This window comes from Protopterus annectens, chromosome 10.part0, assembly GCF_019279795.1.
Source record: "Protopterus annectens isolate FY-2018-M chromosome 10.part0, PAN1.0, whole genome shotgun sequence".
In the NCBI taxonomy this organism is placed as follows: domain Eukaryota; kingdom Metazoa; phylum Chordata; order Ceratodontiformes; family Protopteridae; genus Protopterus; species Protopterus annectens.
In genome coordinates this window covers 189,728,478-189,748,305 of record NC_056744.1, presented here as the reverse complement: position 1 = coordinate 189,748,305, position 19,828 = coordinate 189,728,478, and the positions used below count along the sequence as shown (strand labels likewise).

At 38.5% G+C, this 19,828-nt stretch overlaps 1 protein-coding gene across 2 annotated transcripts in view; it reads left to right on the top strand.

The window, feature by feature from the left end:
* Positions 1 to 19,828, top strand: part of KIF19 (kinesin family member 19) — a 1,202,512-nt gene that overhangs the window by 896,326 nt on the left and 286,358 nt on the right. For both annotated transcript variants that reach the window (XM_044085136.1, XM_044085135.1), the window contains exon 8: positions 1,724 to 1,870. In XM_044085136.1, the coding sequence (XP_043941071.1) occupies positions 1,724 to 1,870 (147 nt within the window). The remainder of the gene's footprint in view (positions 1 to 1,723; positions 1,871 to 19,828) is intronic.

The window sequence follows — 19,828 nt, the reverse complement described above, 5'->3', positions numbered from 1 at the left end:
AACAGAGAATTATTAAAGTAGAAAAACAGGAAACAGACAAAGTTCTAATGTGTTTATTACTAATGTGTTTGGAGAGTTGGGGTCATGAAGCTACATCAAGCTGGAGAAGCACACTGCTACTGGAAGAAGAGGAATAAAGTGGCATTTTATGTATATCCCCACCAGACCACAAACAAAATAAATCACCTCTGTGCCTTTCACATCTCCAAGTGCTCTATACAGGAAACTTTGCATAAAATTTTTTAGCACCTTCTCCAGTAAGATCATTTATGTTTATCTCATGGATTTTATTATGCTGATTAAGAGAAACTTGTGTTTTCAAACTACAAGGACCCACAGCCTTTCAAAAGAGAAATGCTCTTATCACTATGAGTGTGCAGCCTAAGAGTTAGTTTAAGTTAAGAGGATGTGAGGGAGTGACCTCACATACAAGATGCAAGGAATATGTAGCATGCCATCTGAATATACAATAAGCTTTACAATCTTTTTTTTTCTTTAGTTTAGTGTTTATTTTTTTTTCCAGTCACCAAGACAATGAATTTGGAATTGAACTCCATCTTCCAGAATGTTCCATCCCCATCCTTAGCCTATACAATGCATTTTCTGGGCTGTCCAGTACACTAAAAAAATATCCTCACATCAGGCTTGAGCAAAAAAACATAAGCAAAAGTCTATTGTGGAAATGCTGTTTAACAAAAAATATAACTTAGTGAAGTAAAGACAATGTAAATATGCCAGAGTTTTTTTTCTGATTTAAATTCTAGTTCTCCCTGCACAATATAAGCAGTTTTATAAAATTTACACTGTGGTATACATTGCATATCTCTGGATATACCCCAGACTACTGCTTACCAAACTAGATGTCTTTAATTATTTAGAATTTTATGGAATATCTGCAAGAAGGATATTCCTATGTTTAGGAAGAATTGCTTAGGTGGATATGAGATGCCTGCTGTCTGTTATTATTTGTATAAAATTACAAACCTACAAATGGTTGAGCGTCTGACACTGCTGCTCAGATGCATAAATTGTATGCCTTATGTCTGTATGTTGTGGATGATTTGTGTATTACAAATTTAACAGACTTTATGTGGTGCTCCAATCCACTGTCCCTGTAAGTGGAGTAGTACAGAAGTCAAACATACATATTTAATCTTGTAAAACTGTGATAGTTTATCTAGTGTAAGATTCCAGCTTTCCTTTGGTATTATGGCCTCAGATACTTTCACAAGCCAAAACTGTAAAAGATTTAGCTATAGCCTATGGTGATCAGCTGAAATCTGCAAATAGATTCACTTTTTGACTGTTTCTGCCATTTATCTGTTTCACAGCAAATATAGAAAGGTGGCTCCTTTGCAGTTTTCGGCTTCCTCTACATCACCTACATTTTGATTGGTGCTGCTGTGTCTGATCCTGTAGCTTGTTAATTAATTTGGCTTAAGTACAGTGTCATTATGAAAGAAGCAGTTGGGATGCCTTTGTATAGGTGGGGAATCCTGGATATTATGATCTTCCAAAAGTATTCCTTGAATCTTGTTAGTTTCATTTATTTGAATACTAATTGTTTTCTAAGTGACTATTAATGATAGAATGACATTTTAAAATCACTAATAGTTTTTTTAATGTATGTTGCTGTTTCAGAACTGTTAGTTCATATAGGTTATTATGCACATTATTTCTGTTTCGTGGCTAATAGCACATTGCTTGTTTTACATTTTTTCAGACTCAAAATCGAGGGCAAAGGATGAAAGAAGGTGCTCACATCAACAGGTCTCTGTTGGCTTTAGGTAACTGCATAAATGCTCTTAGCGAGAAAGGAGGTACCAAATATGTTAACTATCGGGACAGCAAGTTGACCCGACTTCTGAAGGTAAAATGGGAAATGGCTGTGTCTATGTTAGGTCGTAGTACTATTAAGTGTGATATTTGTTAACTATAAGAAGAGTTTCAGTTCAATTATACTTACAATTCTGCATGAAAAAAAGAAATGTTTACAAATATCATGCAATGTTTAAATGACTGCCCATTATCACCTAAGGATTGGAAAGCTAGGATAAACCAAGAAAGTATATATTGTTAGGATGGTTTAAAATAACAACAGGAGTTCTTCATGGGTCAGTGATAGGAACATTAATCTTTTTTTTTTTTTTTTTTTTTTTTTTTATGGACACAATGTGTAATGAAGATAAAGTAAACACATACATTTGAAAATTGTGAAATGTAAAAAATAAAAACTAGAAGAGGATGGAATTACTAATATGAATATTTTGGCACAATTAGGATTCCGTACAGGAAAGTATAACATTACAAAAAAATATAATTGTAACTATATCTATGCTGTGGAAAATAAATCTGTACACAGCTATATGTCATGTCATCATTATCTTCACCACCAGCCCCCTTTTTCCCATTTTTCTATGTGGAGTCAGGGTGCCATATCAATTTTCTTCACATCTCTCGATTCAGTGTCACTCTCCTACCTTCTTCACCATCATGCCTAATTTTTGCAGGACTTCTGTCACACAATCTATCTTTTGGCTGGACTTCTTCTTTACCTGTTGCCTTCTTCCCATCTCTCCCAAATCTTCTTCACCAAATTGTATTCTGCTTTCCTACAGTTGTTTAGTTTATTTATTAAAATGTGTTTACTGGGGTAGAACACTGATCATGACCAATTTCAGTCTCATCCAAGGAATACAAAAAAAAAAAAAAATCAGAATTACATTTAGTGAGAGACAGCAAGAGCATAATGAGCATATTTATATAAATATATATATATATATATATATATATATGTCCATATATATATATATATATATATATATATATATGGAAACACTTTATAACCTCGAATTACTGAAATGTCGAATTTCATTATCTCGAGACTATAAAGTCAAATGTTAAAAATAGCAAAAGGTCATAATCGCGAACTCGAATATATGCCGAATTCGCGGTTATGACCTTACGCTGCGTAATGTCCAGGATTGTGTTTTGATGGTGCGCGGTGCCGTGTGTGGATGTAGGTGTTATGTCAGGTAAGTGTTTTCTAAGGGTTTTGAGTGGGAGTTAGAGTGTGTGTGAGTGTGCTGATGTGTTTGATGTGTGTGTGAGGGGTTGGAGAATGTGCGTGTGTGAATTGGCTTTTGTTTTGTGTTTGTGCGATCTCGGAGTTAGTATATATAAGTAAGGGGGGTGTGGGGGGGTGCAGCCCCCCACATGGGGGGTGCAGGGGGGCTTGCCCCTGCTTATGTGTGTATGAGTTGTGTATGTGTGTAGTTTTGTTTGTTTATGTTGTGATGTGGGTATTGTGGTGTATGTGTGGTATAGTGTGTGCGTTTTTTTCGGTGTTGTGAATTTCGCGGGTTTTTTTGTGTCGGTGTTTTGTGGATTCGGTTTTATAGTCTCGAGATACTGAAATTCGATATTTAAGTATTTCGAGGTTATAAAGTGAATCCATATATATATATATATATATATATATATATATATATATATATATATATCCCCAGAATACCATTAACAGATAATATAAATGTAAGAGTATCTACAATTGTAATATTTACAAAAACTGAGACAAATTTCATGTGGAAAGTGAAGTGTCTGTGTGGTAATTACAGTTCTGTGTTTCTAAATGGGAACAATGGGATAGATAAATGGAATGTGAAGGATTTTTTGGCAGAAGTTGTGAGTAGTCAAAAGGAGAAGTTATATTAAGCAAAAGATTATGTGAGTGCGAAGTGAAGACTGGTGCAATAGAACTTACCATATGAAGGACAGTTAGAGTGTCACTATTAAGGTAAAGAGTGATGTCACTCAGATTAGGTGTGATGGCTGGATGATTGACGATGACATTTGGCTGTTGAGAAGTGGCGGGCCTTTAATTGAAAGGCTAGACCACTCTAATCTGTTCTCCTTGACCTTTTCTGCAATTGAGGTTACCATACGTCCTCATTTCTTCCCCTTTCCCACAGTGTGCATCCTTCACCCCATCTGAGGCACTTTTATCTCCATCACCTGAAACATTTTCAGCTGCTCTACCTTAACTGTCCAGGATTTTGTGCCAAAAAAGCACTGGTCTTCACTACTATTTTGTACACCTCACACTTAGCTTCTTTGGCATTCTTCAGTCACACACTACCCATGACACACTGTGCTAATTGGCTGCAGCACTTCTGAATCTATCTTTGACCTCCTCTTTCAGATTTCTCTTTAACCACCCCTTTCAAACACCTGATGTTCTTAACCTGTTTCACTACTTTACCCTCTGTCTCAATTTTCATTTTCTTGCAATTGCTTCCATTTGCTGCCATAACTGGTGTGTTAATTGTATTCATTTTCATTCCAATGTGCCTATATGTTTGCATTCCAGTCTCCTTTTATATGTTAATGCTTCCTTTTCAAAGTCTGCTTATAGTGACACATTGGATCATAGGATCATAGGAGGTTACTAGGCTAATGGCCCTAGGGTCCTTACAGGACTAGCCAAGTACAACCACTGTTCCCAGGAATATCAAGGTATTAAGTGGAACTAAGTCAACAACTACTGCCCCTGTCCAAGAGGGACACAGGTGAAACTCATGGGGTGAATTTGCGGTTTCCCATCCAATCATCCAAAGTACATTGAGGGTCTCTGCTTCATCTGAATTGGAAGTTTATTCCAGAAGAGAGGTAACCTCTGTGAGACATGTCTGTCTCTCCAGCAAGTCCCGTTGATGTCATATATTAGGTTGAGTTCCCTAGAGTGAGCGCATCTTATACCATTTCATTTACAAATTTGTAGCATTTCCATTAGAGCAGGATCAGAGATTGCTTTATATGTAAGGCAGAGATTATCTCTAAGTAGTATGTAAGACATAGAGTATAGTGACAGTGATTTCAGTCTGTCAATATATGACATATGCTGAAGACTTTGAATTTTTTCTTTTGTAAGAAACCTTTGAGGTCTTTCCATTTGCTGTAAGTGCCTGGTAAGGTACATACTAATGGTAGAATTGTACTCTATTATAGGCCTGATGAGTGAAGAGTACACGGAGGTTATAACCTGTTTTGTTCTGGATGCAATGCCCTTGCTTATGAGGTGGGAGGTGTTGAAAGCCTTTCTTACCACTGTGGAGATGTGGTGGTCAAAGGAAAGGTTGCTGTCAATCTATGTGCCCAAATCTCTCAAAACTGATTGCGTGCTTAGGCTGGTGTTATTAATGTGGTCATCTGCAGTGATGCCACCCTTGCTGAAGGGGATGATAATGCATTTGTTTCCATTGAGATTTAGCCCATGCCTTTGACACCAGTTGTTTGTCTGTGTAAGTCCCTCTTGCAGGATGTTGACATCATTTGTGGACTCGATGACTGCACCCAATTTGCAATCTTCAGCAAACTTTCTCAGCCATAGGCCTTTTGTTTTAGCCTGTACATCCAAGAAGTAGATTTCAAACAATAGGGGCCCCGGCACCGATCCCTGTGGAACACCATGGGTTACGGGTCTGTTGGTGGAGGTAGTCACCTATTTTGACTGTGTGTGTTCTATCAATGAGCCAATTTGCAACCCATCTGACAATATATGGGTTGATCTCCAGCTGGGTGAGTTTATCAATGATGCCTGAGTGGGAATAGTGTCAAAGGCCTTGGCCAGGTCCAGGTAGGCTGTAGTCATGGATTTGCCTTCGTCCAGGGCTCTGGCAACAGTCTTAAAGAAGTCCACCAAGTTCAAGAGTCAGGATCACCCTTTAATGAAGCCAAACTGGGTCAAGTTGAGTGTTTGTAGGTCTCCTTTATCTCTGTTGATAAGGTCCATGATTATTCTTTCCATAGCCTTGCAGATTAGGCTGTTCAGGCTTATGGGTCTGCAGTTTCCAGGGTCAGTGAAGGCACCTCCTTTATGTAACAGGATGATGGTTGCTGTTTTCCATTCAGCAAGTACAAAACCAGTACTTAGACTGTGGTTAAAAAGAGTATACAGTGGTGCAGCTAGTTCAAGTTTTAATCCATTTAGAACACAGCCTAGGATATTATCTGGTCCCATAGAGGCTGTATTTTTGGCTCCGGAGAGAGTTTACGACCTTCTCTTTTTAAATACTAGGTGGATAGTAGGTGGTAGGGATGCTTTGGGGGATATGTGGTGGGATGGATTCCTATTACAAGAATGAAAGTTCACTACCTCGAACTTGTAATAGGAAGCCTCACTTCTGCGAAAGTTCACTTTAACGAAAGTGAACTTTTGCGTAAGTGCACTTCACCGAAAACACCACAGCACAGTGGAAGACATAAAAAACAAGCTATGTCCTCCACTATGGTGCCATAGTCACTGATCTTAGGGTTAGGGCACAGGTTAGGGTAAGGGGATAGTTAGTAAAGCTATCCCCTTACCCTAACCCATGCCCTAACCCTAAGGTCCGTGACTATCACACCATAGTGGAGGACATTGCTATGTCCTTCACTGCGCTGCAGTCATCACGGACCTCAGGTTTAGGGCACGGGTCATGGTAAGGGGATAGCCCTATGGGCTATCCCCTTACTATGACCCGTGCCCTAACCCTAAGGTCCGTGAGTACTGCATGGAAGTTCAGTACAACACCCGTTCATTGTACTGAACTTCGCTTAAGTGCACTTTCGATTAAGTGCACTTTCGCTGCATTGAGCATTCCATGCACTATTTAGAATTATTGAAAATTCAGTCTAGTGTATGGAACGCGGTGGGACTGGGGGAAGAAGTTTTCACTGAACCTGTAGGCTAGCAAGTTGGCTATTTCTGTGAATTCAGTATATGTAATGCCATTAACAGTGAGTTCTACACAGATCTAATATTTTTCTTTACGGTTTCTGACATAGCGAAAGAAGGTTTTATGGTTGTCCTTAGCAAAGGAGGCTAATTTGGATTAATAGTTAGCTTTAGAATGCCTTGCAAGGTGTCTTATTTGCTTGTTTAAGCTGAGGAAGGAATGCTTCAAATTTAGAGACTGTTCCTTCCTGCTCTTGGGCAGCAATTTCTTTCTCTTATTGTATAACTTTTTAAAGGTGGATGTCCAAAGGGCAGGCTTGTTCTTTCTTGAGGGTCTTGTTTTGGTCCTATTAGGTATGGCTGAGTCAATACATTCATACAGATGCTTACACAAGGCATGCCATTAGTGAGGGCAGGGCCTATGAAGCTATTATCTCTGCCTAACATACAAAGCTATGTCAAACCCAGAGCTTTTGGACATGCTCCTCCACTTAAAGAAATCCCAATCTCTTGGAGCTACACACTCTGGGAACCTAAGCCTTGTCACCACAATAAACAGAACATGCTGGAGGGATAGATTCCTGTCCTAGAGACTTCCCATACTCTGGAACAGACTACCTATCTATGTCAGACAGAGCTCCTCATTTGCACTCTTCAAGAAAAATTTTGATTATTCGATGGGAAATAGGAAATTCACCCTGGGGATCACTTCTGTGGCTCTGCTTGACAGGGGCACAGGAAAACAAATTTCTTGGGTGGTGAAAGCCAGGGTACCTTTTTGGCTAGACTTGTATAGGCCCTAGGGCCAATAGTGTAGTACCTACCTATGAACCTATGAACCTGTTAATGCCATCACATATTAGGTTGTAATTGGCTTTGGAGAAGTTATTTTTAGTCTAGTTGCTGTTAATAGGGGTCACGTGTTACTTGTACTTCTAATGAGACTGATTTATGATCAGACCTCACCAGGGGTGGTGCAATGATCACCCATGTTAGGGATTACTAGATCCAGAATGTTTGGGCTCCTTGTGGGGTGTCAGCCAACTGGTCAAGGGCATTGGAGTTGATCAAGTCCAAGAAACATTGGCAAGTGTGTTAGTACACATATAATTTAACCACTCTATGGATGGGTAGTTAAAGTCACCTAAAACCAGGCGTTTTGTTGTATCTTGAGCAATTCAAGTAGATCCAAGTATGCAGTGTGGGTATTCTGGTTCATGGAGTGGGTCCTAAAACTGACAATAACTTGGAGAGGGGTATTACCTACAGTCAGTTGGACTTGGATTAGTTGAAAGGAATTGTTTTGTTTAACTAATCTAGAAGTGTATTTTATCTTTGATGAATATTGATACTCCACTTCCTTTAGTTCTTTCACTTTCAGTTTGTGGTCTAAATGTTTGGAAAGCATTATAACCCAGTATGGCTGGACTGCTTTCCATGGCCTTAAATCAAGTCTCTCTGACTGCACAGATGCACAAAGGTGAGGGCTACTTCCACTAAGTGCAGTTTTAGGTTTAGACTACCAGCATTTAGCAGCGTAATCTTGAGATTACTTTTTAAAGATATTTTTAGGTCAGGAATGTTGTTGTTGTGAAATTGCCTAAAATGGCACTATGCGGGAGGCAAGAGCCATAGCCAGTAACTGAAATCTGAGAGGTGACAGATGACCATCTCTGGCAAAGCAGCATGGTCTATCTACCATGTCATCCCAGGCTGACAAGTACTGGATCCCCTTAGAATGGCACCTGAAACTAAGCCAATTGTTAAAGTCAATAATTTTTTGTTTAGATTGTGGTATCACCTTGGGTGAAGATAGTTTGCTGCTCAAGGCTAGAGACATACCTGCCTGAGACATATATTCATAGTGCTCAGTCATGTTTGTTTTCATATAGTCCAGTGAGGTACATCTCAAGTAATTCACACCAACACTAACTATGACAGTCATAACAGTACTTGCTGTGGAGAGACTTGAGTGCGTGTGTGATCTAGCGGATCCTGACAGCTGACAGTTACCTTTTCTTTGTCCAGCTTGGTGAATGGGATGTCTGTGTGTCTCACTATGGAGTCACCTATGATAAAAATTTGGTTTAGCTGTGCTTTACTTAGGGTCTTGTATAGTGAAACATTTGTGCTTGTGGCTTTATGTTTATTGAGTGCAGTAGGTACTGTATTGGATGTAGTATGGTTGTGTTTTGGAGGTCTCTGGTGTTTAGGAAAGTTTCTGGTGAGTACCTCCACGTATGATGGTGTATGTGTTGAAAGCATGGTTTGCACAAGAGGTGTAATATGTGGGCTGACAACCTGTTCAGTGTCACTGTTCTGTGAATGAGAGAACAAGGATTCCAGATTCTTAATGTATATGCATCTCTCACAAATTGAGCTTGAGTGGTTTAGGAGTAATGGGTTGTTAGTGTACGTGAGGCAATTGCTACACTGCCTCAAATACCCATGTCAATCAGGCTGGCAGGAGAAATGGAGTAGAACTGACCATCCATAATACTAGGTGTGAATGTGCTTACTTTAATGAGGAAGGATGTGGTTCAATTGGGGGCTTAATGCTGGGTCTATACTATCGGGGCTGTCAAGGGGTATGAGACTATTAGGGATTAGGAAAAATGTACTGGATACTTGAACTTCAAGCCAACAAATCACCAGGCTTGAATGGAAATGTGCCATTAAAATCCACCCTAAATGGTCATAAACTTTGTAAATGATTTTTATGAATGGACATCTCATCAATGAAAAGACACATTATAGTAAGAGTAAGGGACTGTATTTTGTGAGTATTTTGATTGGACAAAAGAATGAAGGTTGTAACTATGCATTAGATGATGGCTTTGGGATTGGATAATGGATTTTTGAATTTCCTGATAAAGATTTGGAAGAGTTTTTGTGTTAATAGATCTGAAGAAAGGTCACAAAAACCTGAAAGCACTCATCTTTTATGTCAGTGGTTTCACCTTTTTATTTTAGTGGTTTTATTTATTTTATGTGGAAATAAAATAATTATATGCCCGATTCCATGGTAGCCGCACTTAATTTTGCTGTTATTCAACTATTTATGGTGTGGCTTTTTAGTGACCATTGTCAGTATTTTTGGACTTACTCATATCTGTACTTTGTATGCTGGATGGTCACGCATGGCTGAGGGCGTTGATAAACAATAAGGAGCTTGAACTGGATCACCAACTGAAAGCATCTGGCAGTAAAGACACTTTTTCCAACTTATCTAGAAAGTTGTTAAAGATAACTTCCAATCCATTGCTCCATTTGAATGTGTCTAAACAAGACTGTAGAGATGAGAATATATCAGCAGACATGGATACATTCCTTGTAAAGGTAAGAGAACTAGATAATTTATTATACAAGCTAAAAAGGCAGGAGTGGCAAAGACTCCATTTGGAAGCATTCCTGCATTATTGCAGTTATGGAGATGCTTATCCAGACTTACGGAGAAGATGGCAAGCCATAAATATTGAATTAGGTTTCAACTATATAATACTTTTATTGGAATACTTTGAACCTACTGAGCAAGAACTTGTCTCATCCATTGAAAAACTACAATGTGAGTAGGAGGCATAATTTACTGACAACATACACCTTGAAACTAGATGAAATATATGTTAATGTTTCATTGTATGATGCTAAGTTAGAGCAGACTAAATTAAAGAAGTTAATATGGAATTACAAAGAGTTTTCAAATGGCTATATCTTTTCATGGCAATGTATGTCTGAGAAGACTGTAAATGAGGTACAACAGTTAGATATGAAAAAACACTCAAAACTGAATAAAAATGAAGAAGGCAGTTCACAGACTCTACTGGCAGCAAGTTTAGATAAAAGACAAGCTCACGATGCTGGAAAATCACACAAATCCTTTATTCTTTGAAATGAAATATCCTGTTAGTGCTTTTGTTTAAACAAAGGGCTAAACTTCATCAGACAACTGTTAGTTTCACATTCACTTCCTTTATAAACTTCCTTTAGCGTTGATTGGTTAAACAACTCATTAATATTAATGGATTTAAAAATCCATCACATATACATGAAAACACAAGCACCTATTCACTCTAAATGCATCTGCCTACTACTGCTTATAATTATTAAATTTGTAAATAAATTTGAATGACTACAAGGTAAAATTCATTAAACATCTTATGTAAACAATATAAAACCAATGCTAAAATCTTTTTTCCTAATAAGCATGTTTATCAACTGGATTTTGGTGTTAAAAAAACTGCATTAAATTCCAGTGACTTAAAAACTCATAAGAACATTTCTTAAAAATGACTGACTACACCTGTTTCATAAATATGTGCAAATACAATAGATTCAATTTAATAAATATTTAAAAATATGTAAAAAAATACTTGCAACAAATGAAAAAAAACTTGTGTAAAATAAAATGTATGTATATAAGTAAGTTTTAACTGATCCTACCTTCACTTTTCTTTTTCCTTTCAAGAGCTTTTCCTTATAGTCATTCATAATTTATTTACACATTTAATAATTATAAGCAGTAGTAGGCAAATGCATTTAGAGTGAATATGTGCTTGTGTTTTATGCATATGTCATGGATTTTTAAGTCCATTAATATTAATGGGATGTTTAACCAACCAATGCTAAAGGACGTTTATAAAGGAAGTGAACATGAAACTAACAGTTGTCAGATGAAGTTTAACACTTTGTTTAAACGAAAGCCCTAACAGGATATTTCATTTCAAAAAATAAAGGATCTGAGTGATTTTCTAGCATTGTGGGCTTGTCTGTTATCTAAACTTGCTGCCAGTAGAGTCCATGAACTACCTTCTTCATTTTTATACAGTTAGATATGAGAAAGGAAAATATTCATTCTAACCATGAAATTGAATTCAATAATAATACTAATTCTTCTTCTTCTTCTTTTGGCTTTTCCCGGCTTCTACTCCCAATAAATCTACAAGAGCACAGACATCTAGAGATTCGGGCGCTAGAGCGAAGGAATCAAATATACTGCTACAGGTTTGTTCACACTTTTCCATTATGAATTACACCAGCCTGGAACAGAGGAAGACTCAGATCTCAGAGCAGAGGGAGAAGAAAAAGAAGGTTATCCAGAGACTGGAGAGAACAACATGACCAGAAAAAAACAGAATTAGATAAGGATTCCTAGGAGTGAATTTATCAGACTTGGAGTCTGAATGACAAAATGAACCCCCGAATAGAGGTCGTAACTTTGTGCCTGATCCACTTTCCAGTTTAAGTAATGTACTTTTGAACTTGAGACTTTTTGAACGCAATTTGATTTTGACTTCTATGTATAAGGATGCTGATATTAAGAATCGTGATTTGTTTAAAAAACCTAGTACATTTGCACCACAATATAATGCGGGTATTGATACTTTCATACAAATTTGTGAAATAGAGATTTCTCAGAAGTTGAATGAATCGATGCATGATTTTCACAACATGTCAGGTGCCAGGATATGCCACATAATGCACGCACTCAGGTCACTCCACAACAAGTACAAATATGACACTGTTATTGTCCATGTTGGTTTGAATGACCTGAGATGTACCTCCTTGGACTACATGAAAAGAGACATGGAGGAGCCCTCCAATCTTGTAGCCCAGGTAGGTATGACCCTGGCCTTGAGTAGCATCCTGCCATCACCCAGAATGATACCACAGTACAAGGACAAAATGATTGACTTCAACAATTGGCTAAGCTTCTGGTGTCATTCTAAGGGGATCCAGTATTTGTCTACCTGGGACGCCATGCTCGAGAGACCACGATGCTTTGCCAGAGATGGCCTGCAACTATCGCCTTTGGGATTCCGGATACTGGCTAAGGCTCTTGCCACCTCTATAGTGCCTTTTTTAGGCAAGGTTCAAATGACAAATTCACCACCATAACAGGTACAAACAACTCATTAAATTGGAGAACATCGACATCTATGCAGTGACTGAGACCTAGTTCAAAGCTCTAGAGAGCAACCCTGCATTACCAGGCTATAATTCATACCACACCTTTCGGCCACCTAACCCGGAATGAAGCACTAAAGTGGAGACGTGTCCATATTCATTAAGGATATCCACACCTCCAGGCTAGCTGCACAGCATAATGCATCTGGAATTATCCAAATGCAACTAACTCTGGGCAAGACCGCAATCCAAACTGTAGCTTGTTACAGACCCCCCACCATGTCCCAGGATTCTCACTCCTCATTTCTTGATACACTGGAAAGTATTAGGGTACAACCCAGCACCCTAATAATGGGCAATTTCAACTACTCCACCATTAACTGGGAAAGCTACTCATGTACCATCTCTTTTGCTCAACGTTTTCTGGAATTCATAAATTCCAACACCATGGATCAACATATTCACACCCCCACCAGGGGCAGCAATATCCTAGACCTGGTCATTACCAACATGGGCAACCAGTGCTCCACACCAGAGGTCACTGGATGAACTCCCTGGTCAACCTCAGTAAGAAGCTGAGATCCCTCATAAAATCCTCCAAAGCTAGTTACGAAAACAAAATTGTCACTAACTCTAAAGACAACCACAAAGCATTCTATAGCTATGTCACAAATCTCAATAGCAACACTCAGATCTGCTCTAAGTTACAGCACAATGGCACTAAATATACAGAACCAACTGATATTGCCAACATCCTGGCAGATAGGTTCAGTGATAACTTTACCCCCGGCTCACCCCCTCGAGGGCCCAACTCTATACAGGAAGAATGCAAAGTTCCTGTAATCACAGCTGCACAGGTAAAAAACACACTCTCCAAAGCCAAGAACACAGCATCCATGGGACCTGACAATATCCCAGGCTGCGTTCTACATGAACTACAGAATGAACAGGCACCCTACCTAAGTACCATGTTCAGTCATAGCCTCGCCTCAGGCTTTGTACCCACTGAATGGTGCACTGCGACAGTTATCCCACTCCACAAAGGGGGAGCCACGATGGACCCCAGAAACTACCGCCCCATTAGCCTGACGAACCTGGTGTGCAAGGCCATGGAACATATCATCATAGAACTCATAAAAAAAGACATTGGTAATCTCCAAACTCTGGATCCTATCCAGTTCACATTTGTAAAAGGCAGATCATGTCTCCTAAACCTGACTGACTTCTCTGAAGCAGTCAACAAAGTCATAGATGAGGGTAAAGTGGTTCACACAGCTTATCTAGATCTCGCCAAAGCTTTTGACACCATACCCCACTCTGCAATTATAGATAAGCTTACTAAAGATGGGTTGCCAACTGGCTCATGGACAGAACCCACACTGTGAAAGTAGCAGACTCCAAATCCGACTTCAGACCAGTGACAAGTGGAGTATCACAGGGTTCAGTTCTGGGTCCGCTCCTGTTTGGTCTCTACTTCTCTGAAGTACAGGCTAACACAGAAGGTCATTGGCTAACAAAGTTTGCAGATGACTGTAAACTAGGAGCCATAATCGAAACTCCTAATGATGCGGACATACTACAAAATGGCCTCACAGAGATAGATACCTGGTGTCAAAGCCATGGCCTGAAGCTCAATGCCAAAAAGTGTATTGTCATCTCCTTTGGTAAAAACTTTGTACCCATGAACTACCACATAGCTGGTAGTCTACTTAATGCCGAAAATGTGATAAGAGACCTTGGGACACAGGTGGACAGTAGTCTCTCCTTTGATAATCACATTGCCACAGTGGTCAGGAAATCCTTCTACGTGGCTCACCTCATCACAAAAGGTTTCTCATCCAGAAAAAAAGAGGTCATTGTTCCCCTCTACTCATCACTCATTAGACCCATTATAGAGGGCAACGCCCCTTTTGGTATGTACCTCACAAGACATCTACAACAACTGGAAAGGCCACAGAAATACCTCACAAAGAGGATTACTGGCCTCAAACAGATGCCCTACGCAGACCATCTCAAAAAACTCCAGCTTTACTCTGTCGCATATCGCCTACTTAGAGGCAATCTCTGCCTATCATACAAAGCTATGTCAAACCCAGAACTGTTGGACATGCTCCACTTAAAGAAATCCCATTCCCTAGCTACATGCTCTAGGGACCTAAACCTTGTCACCACAATAAACAGAACATGCTGGAGGGATAGATTCCTGTCCCAGAGACTTCACGTACTCTGGAACAGACTACCTATCTATGTCAAACAGAGCTCCTCATTAGCACTCTTTAAGAAAAATCTTGATGATTGGATGGGAAATAGGAAATTCACCCCTGGGGTCACTTCTGTGGCTCTGCTCGACAGGGGCACAGGAAAATAATTTTCTTGGGTGGTGAAAGCCAGGGTACATTTTTGGCTAGGCTTATGTAGGCCCTAGGGCCAATAGCCTAGTACCTACCTATGAACCTATGAACCTATGAGTAAAGAGGAGACACATTCTTTGCATCAATTAAAAACTAGTAAAGATATTGCAATTAGACCAGCTGACAAAGGAGGCAGTGTTATCCTTATGAACTGTGACAGATGTCTTTCTAAAATGAAACAGTTATTGGAATATGATGCAACGTATGAAAGAATACATAAACTTGAAGTAAATGCCATTATTCATAAAGTCAGAAATGGACTTAAAGAGTTACTCTGAATAGAATCACAGAAGAATTATGTAATTTTTTTAAACTGTACAACATCTTATAATCCCAGAGATTAACAATCTTCCCAAGGTGCATAAGTGCAAGGAAGATCCTGCATTGTATCCAGTAGTATCAGGAAATGGATAGGCAATGGAGCCCATCTCCATATACATTGAACAACTTAAACAGGTCCTATAAAATGCACCAGCATTGATCAAGGATATGAGACAGTTTCTATTCATGTTGTCTGAGTATCTCCATTCCCAAGATGTAATGGGTTCATTCTTTATGGTTACATTAGATATTCAGAGTTTATTTACAGTTATACCTAACCAATATGTATTGTCTGGAATTTAAATTTTCTTAAAATAATCACAGCAATTTTGATAGAAGTAAGATCAAAGTGATTTGTTCCATGCTTGAATTAGTACTTGAAAGTAACATCTTTATTTTTAAGGAAGATATTTATTGGCCAAAATGTTGGGTGGCCATGGGCACCCCATCTGCTAATGGGTCTTATATTACCTTATCGAAAAACCTAGTCATCAAAAACCTGTTCTCAAACCAATAAACAGTGAACTCTCATGTCTTCAAATAGCAACTTCAATTAATTTTTTTCCTAGGGGGAAAAAAATTGCTTAGCCAATGTCGGGAAATTACCCGTTTTCCCCCCAGTAGTGCAAACTGTGCCCCCCACATTGGGAGGAGTGGGGGGTGACTTTTTGTTTTGTTTTTGGTTGGCCAAGCGATTTTTTCCCCCTAGGAAAAAATGCACTGAAGTGGCTGTTCAAAGACGTGACGGTTCGCTGTTTATTGGTTGGCGAACAAGCATTTGCTGACTGTGTTTTTCAGTAAGGTAATATAGACCAATGCTAACAGGTATGCCAGTTTGGTTCTTGGATATTTGAAGGACAAGTATGTTTTTAATAGCAATCCTTATACAACAGCATTGAAATTTTATAAGAAATTGGTGGGCGACATCTATTTTTTATGAGATGACATGGAGGAACATCTTACGCAATTCATTGGCTATTTGGAATCCACAAAGGAGTTTCTAAAATTTTCAATGAATGTTTCAATTTCACAAACTGATTTTTAACTGTCAGACTGTTCACAGACTCAATGGGTAATCTGAATACCAGTTTATTCAAGAAGGAAGGTTGGGAGAAAAATACACTTCATAGAACAAGTATGCATCCCCAGCATACGTTAAGGAATATAGTGAAAAATCAATATTTACATGTCCCCAGATGGCATACAGAGGATGTGCAATGCAGGAATGCAGTAACACAGACAAAGGACAATTTTAGAAACAGGGGATATTAACTGGGGGTTATTGAGCAATGGATGTCTGAAATTAAGTTCATGGGATCTAGTAAAGGGAAACCCTATCTATCTGGGCAAATACAGTCTATGGATATTAGAGAGAGGGTGTCTTCCAAGAATAGGATTGTCCTTACATATGCTAGTGATATTCAATATGTATGTGAGATTATCAAGAACAATTTACAAATTCTGAAAGCAGATGCAACTCTCAGAGATATAATAAGCAATAAGCCGTTCTTTATGTTTAAGAGAAATCGTAATTTAAAACATCTGCTCTGCAATGATGTGAATAAAGTTGACATTAAGAAGTTTGAAAAGATAGGCACATTTCCATGCAGAACATGCTCCTGCTGCAAGTATATTATTAGATAGTCTGAATTTATACACCTGATCTCGAAAAAAGAGCTATAAGTGCAACACATATGCTGATTGCAGAACTAAACAAGTTGTATATATCACTACATGTGACTCCTGTGATGGATATTATGTTAGCAAAACCGATAGACAACTAAAAGAGCGTGTATCAAAACATATGAGTGATATTCGCCTACGAGGTCTAAAGAATCCATTAGTAAAATATTTAACATTAAGTAATGGTCATAGTTTTTATTTCATAGTATTACAAATTGTAAAAGAAGGATTAAGAGGAGGAAACATTTTTGATGAGACTGAGAGATGAAAAATGTACTGGATAATTGAACTTCAAGCCGACAAATCATCAGGCTTGAATGGAAATGTGCCATTAAAACCCACCCTAAATGGACGTAAACTTTGTAGGTGATTTTTATGAATGGACATTTCATCAATGAAGACACGTTATAGTACAAAGAAGGGACTGTATTGTTTGAGCATTTTGACTGGGCAAAAGAATGAAGGTTGTAACTATACATTAGATGATGGCTTTGGGTTTGGATAATAGATTTTTTAATTTCTTGATAAAAATTTGGAAGAGTTTTTGTGTTAATAGATCTGAAGAAGGATCACAGAGACCCGAAAGTGCTTATCTTTTATGTTGGTGGTTTTAACTTTTTATTTTAATGTTTTTATTTTACGTGGAAATAAAATAATTGTATGCTGATTCCGTGGTAGTCGCACTGATTTTAATTTTGGTGTTATTCATCAGTTTGTGGTGTGGCTTTTTAGTGACATTTATCAGTATTTTTGGTCATACTCGTATTTCCATTTCAGCATACCTATCTATATATATATATTCTTGCATATTATGTGCAAACATAGGATTTATGTCCTTAAAATGATATGACAGTAAGTCCCTTCCCCAACTTTTTTATCTTACATCCTTTATTTATACTTACTGTATTTTGTGTTATCTATCACAGTAGTACACATTTTTATATGTGTAACCCCAATTAAGGCCAGCAGGGTCAGGTGCCTCTTTCCAGTGTGTTTTCTGATCACTACACATGTCCATATACCACTCTGAACCCACAGCATGCATGCAAACACTCTGTGTTGTTACTGTGTAACTCCTGCAAATTCCAAGATGAAATTCTAACTACTGACTAAGTACTCATACAAACATTCAAATCAAATAAAATAAAATATTCTTTATAAAGTATAACTTTGTTAAAATAAAGTTATGCTATAAACTTATAGTAGAAGTGACATTGTTTAGAATAATAGTAATTTGCTTAAATTAGGACATTCATTTTAATTTAAAGTGGTAATATAAAATCATAGGAGCCATAATGATAAAAAGCATAGGAATTACAAGAAAAGTGAGTCTTATGACCATTTACACCACACCAGTACCTTCCTCCCTCATTTTTCAGGGAGGGCTGGTTCTGTCAAGCTCAACAGGAGTTTGTTAAAAAAAAAAAAAACTATCCAGTTATCCAGTTCCCGTTTGAAGAAAGACAATGTACCACACTGCTTGATTTGCTATGAGAGTCTGTTCCAAAGGTGGGGGAGGTACTGCATAATGAACACTATTTCCATATCGTGTTTTATTTATATGGTAGTGAACATTTAGACTCTAATTCTAATATTGTTGGGCTGTCTATTCCAAAGGTGGGGGAGGTACTGCATAATGAACACTATTTCCATATTGTGTTTTATTTATATGATAGTGAAAATTTAGACTCTAATTCTAATATTGTTGGGCTGTTTGATTTGTGGAGATACAAGAGATCCAGGGCCACTGGGTCCCTAATGGCACAGAAGGCAAGGCAAAGAACTGCCTTCAGAAGTCTGTAACATACTGAATATAAACACAGTGATTCCAGTCTTTCTGGTAGCTTAGGATTTTTAAGCCAGTGATAGCTTTCTCTTATTTTATATGTCTAGTGAGATGTATCCCACAGGAAATAATTGGTGCATATAAGAAGCCGGTGACCTCTTTACATCTGAAAGCTGTAGTAAACAGAATACATTTCTGAATACTGCCTTACATAATGATCAAAGGAGAGGGAGTTATCAAAAATGTCCAAGGACTTCAACAACATTCTCATCTTTGAATAAGCTGTTGTCTATCTTGTATGCTGGGGTGGGGTTGTTTTACCAAATGTGACAATATTGCTCTTTTTTGCATTTAATTTAAGCCCATTTTAATACTCCAGGTAAGTGTAAGTTGCTGAAGGGCTTTGGCATGGGGAGGGGGGGGGGTTGACAATAACTCATGGTGTTACAGACGTCTGCAGAGCCATGGACGAGGGTAAAGTGGTGCACACAGCCTATCTTGACCTCGCTAAGGCTTTTGACACCATCCCCCACTCTGGAATTATAGATAAACTAACTAGACTGGGCATAAATCCCTATGTCACAAGATGGGTGGCCAACTGGCTCACTGACAGAACCCACACAGTGAAAGTAGCCATCTCCAAATCCAGCTTAAGACCAGTGACAAGTGGAGTACCACAGGGCTCAGTCCTGGTTCCTCTCCTCTTTGGCATCTACTTCTCAGAAGTCCAGGCTAATATAGCAGGTCTCTGGCTAATGAAGTTTGCAGACGACTGCAAACTAGGTGCCATAATAGAATCGCCTAATGATGTGGACATTCTACAAAGGGGCCTCACTGAGATTGATGCTTGGTGTCAAAGTCATGGCCTCAAGATCAATGCCAAGAAGTGCATTGTCACCCCCTTTGGGAAAAGTGCTGTACCCATGAGCTACCACATAGGTGGTAGGCTACTAAACACCGAAAGTATAATAAGAGACCTTGGGACACAGGTGGACATTAGTCTCTCCT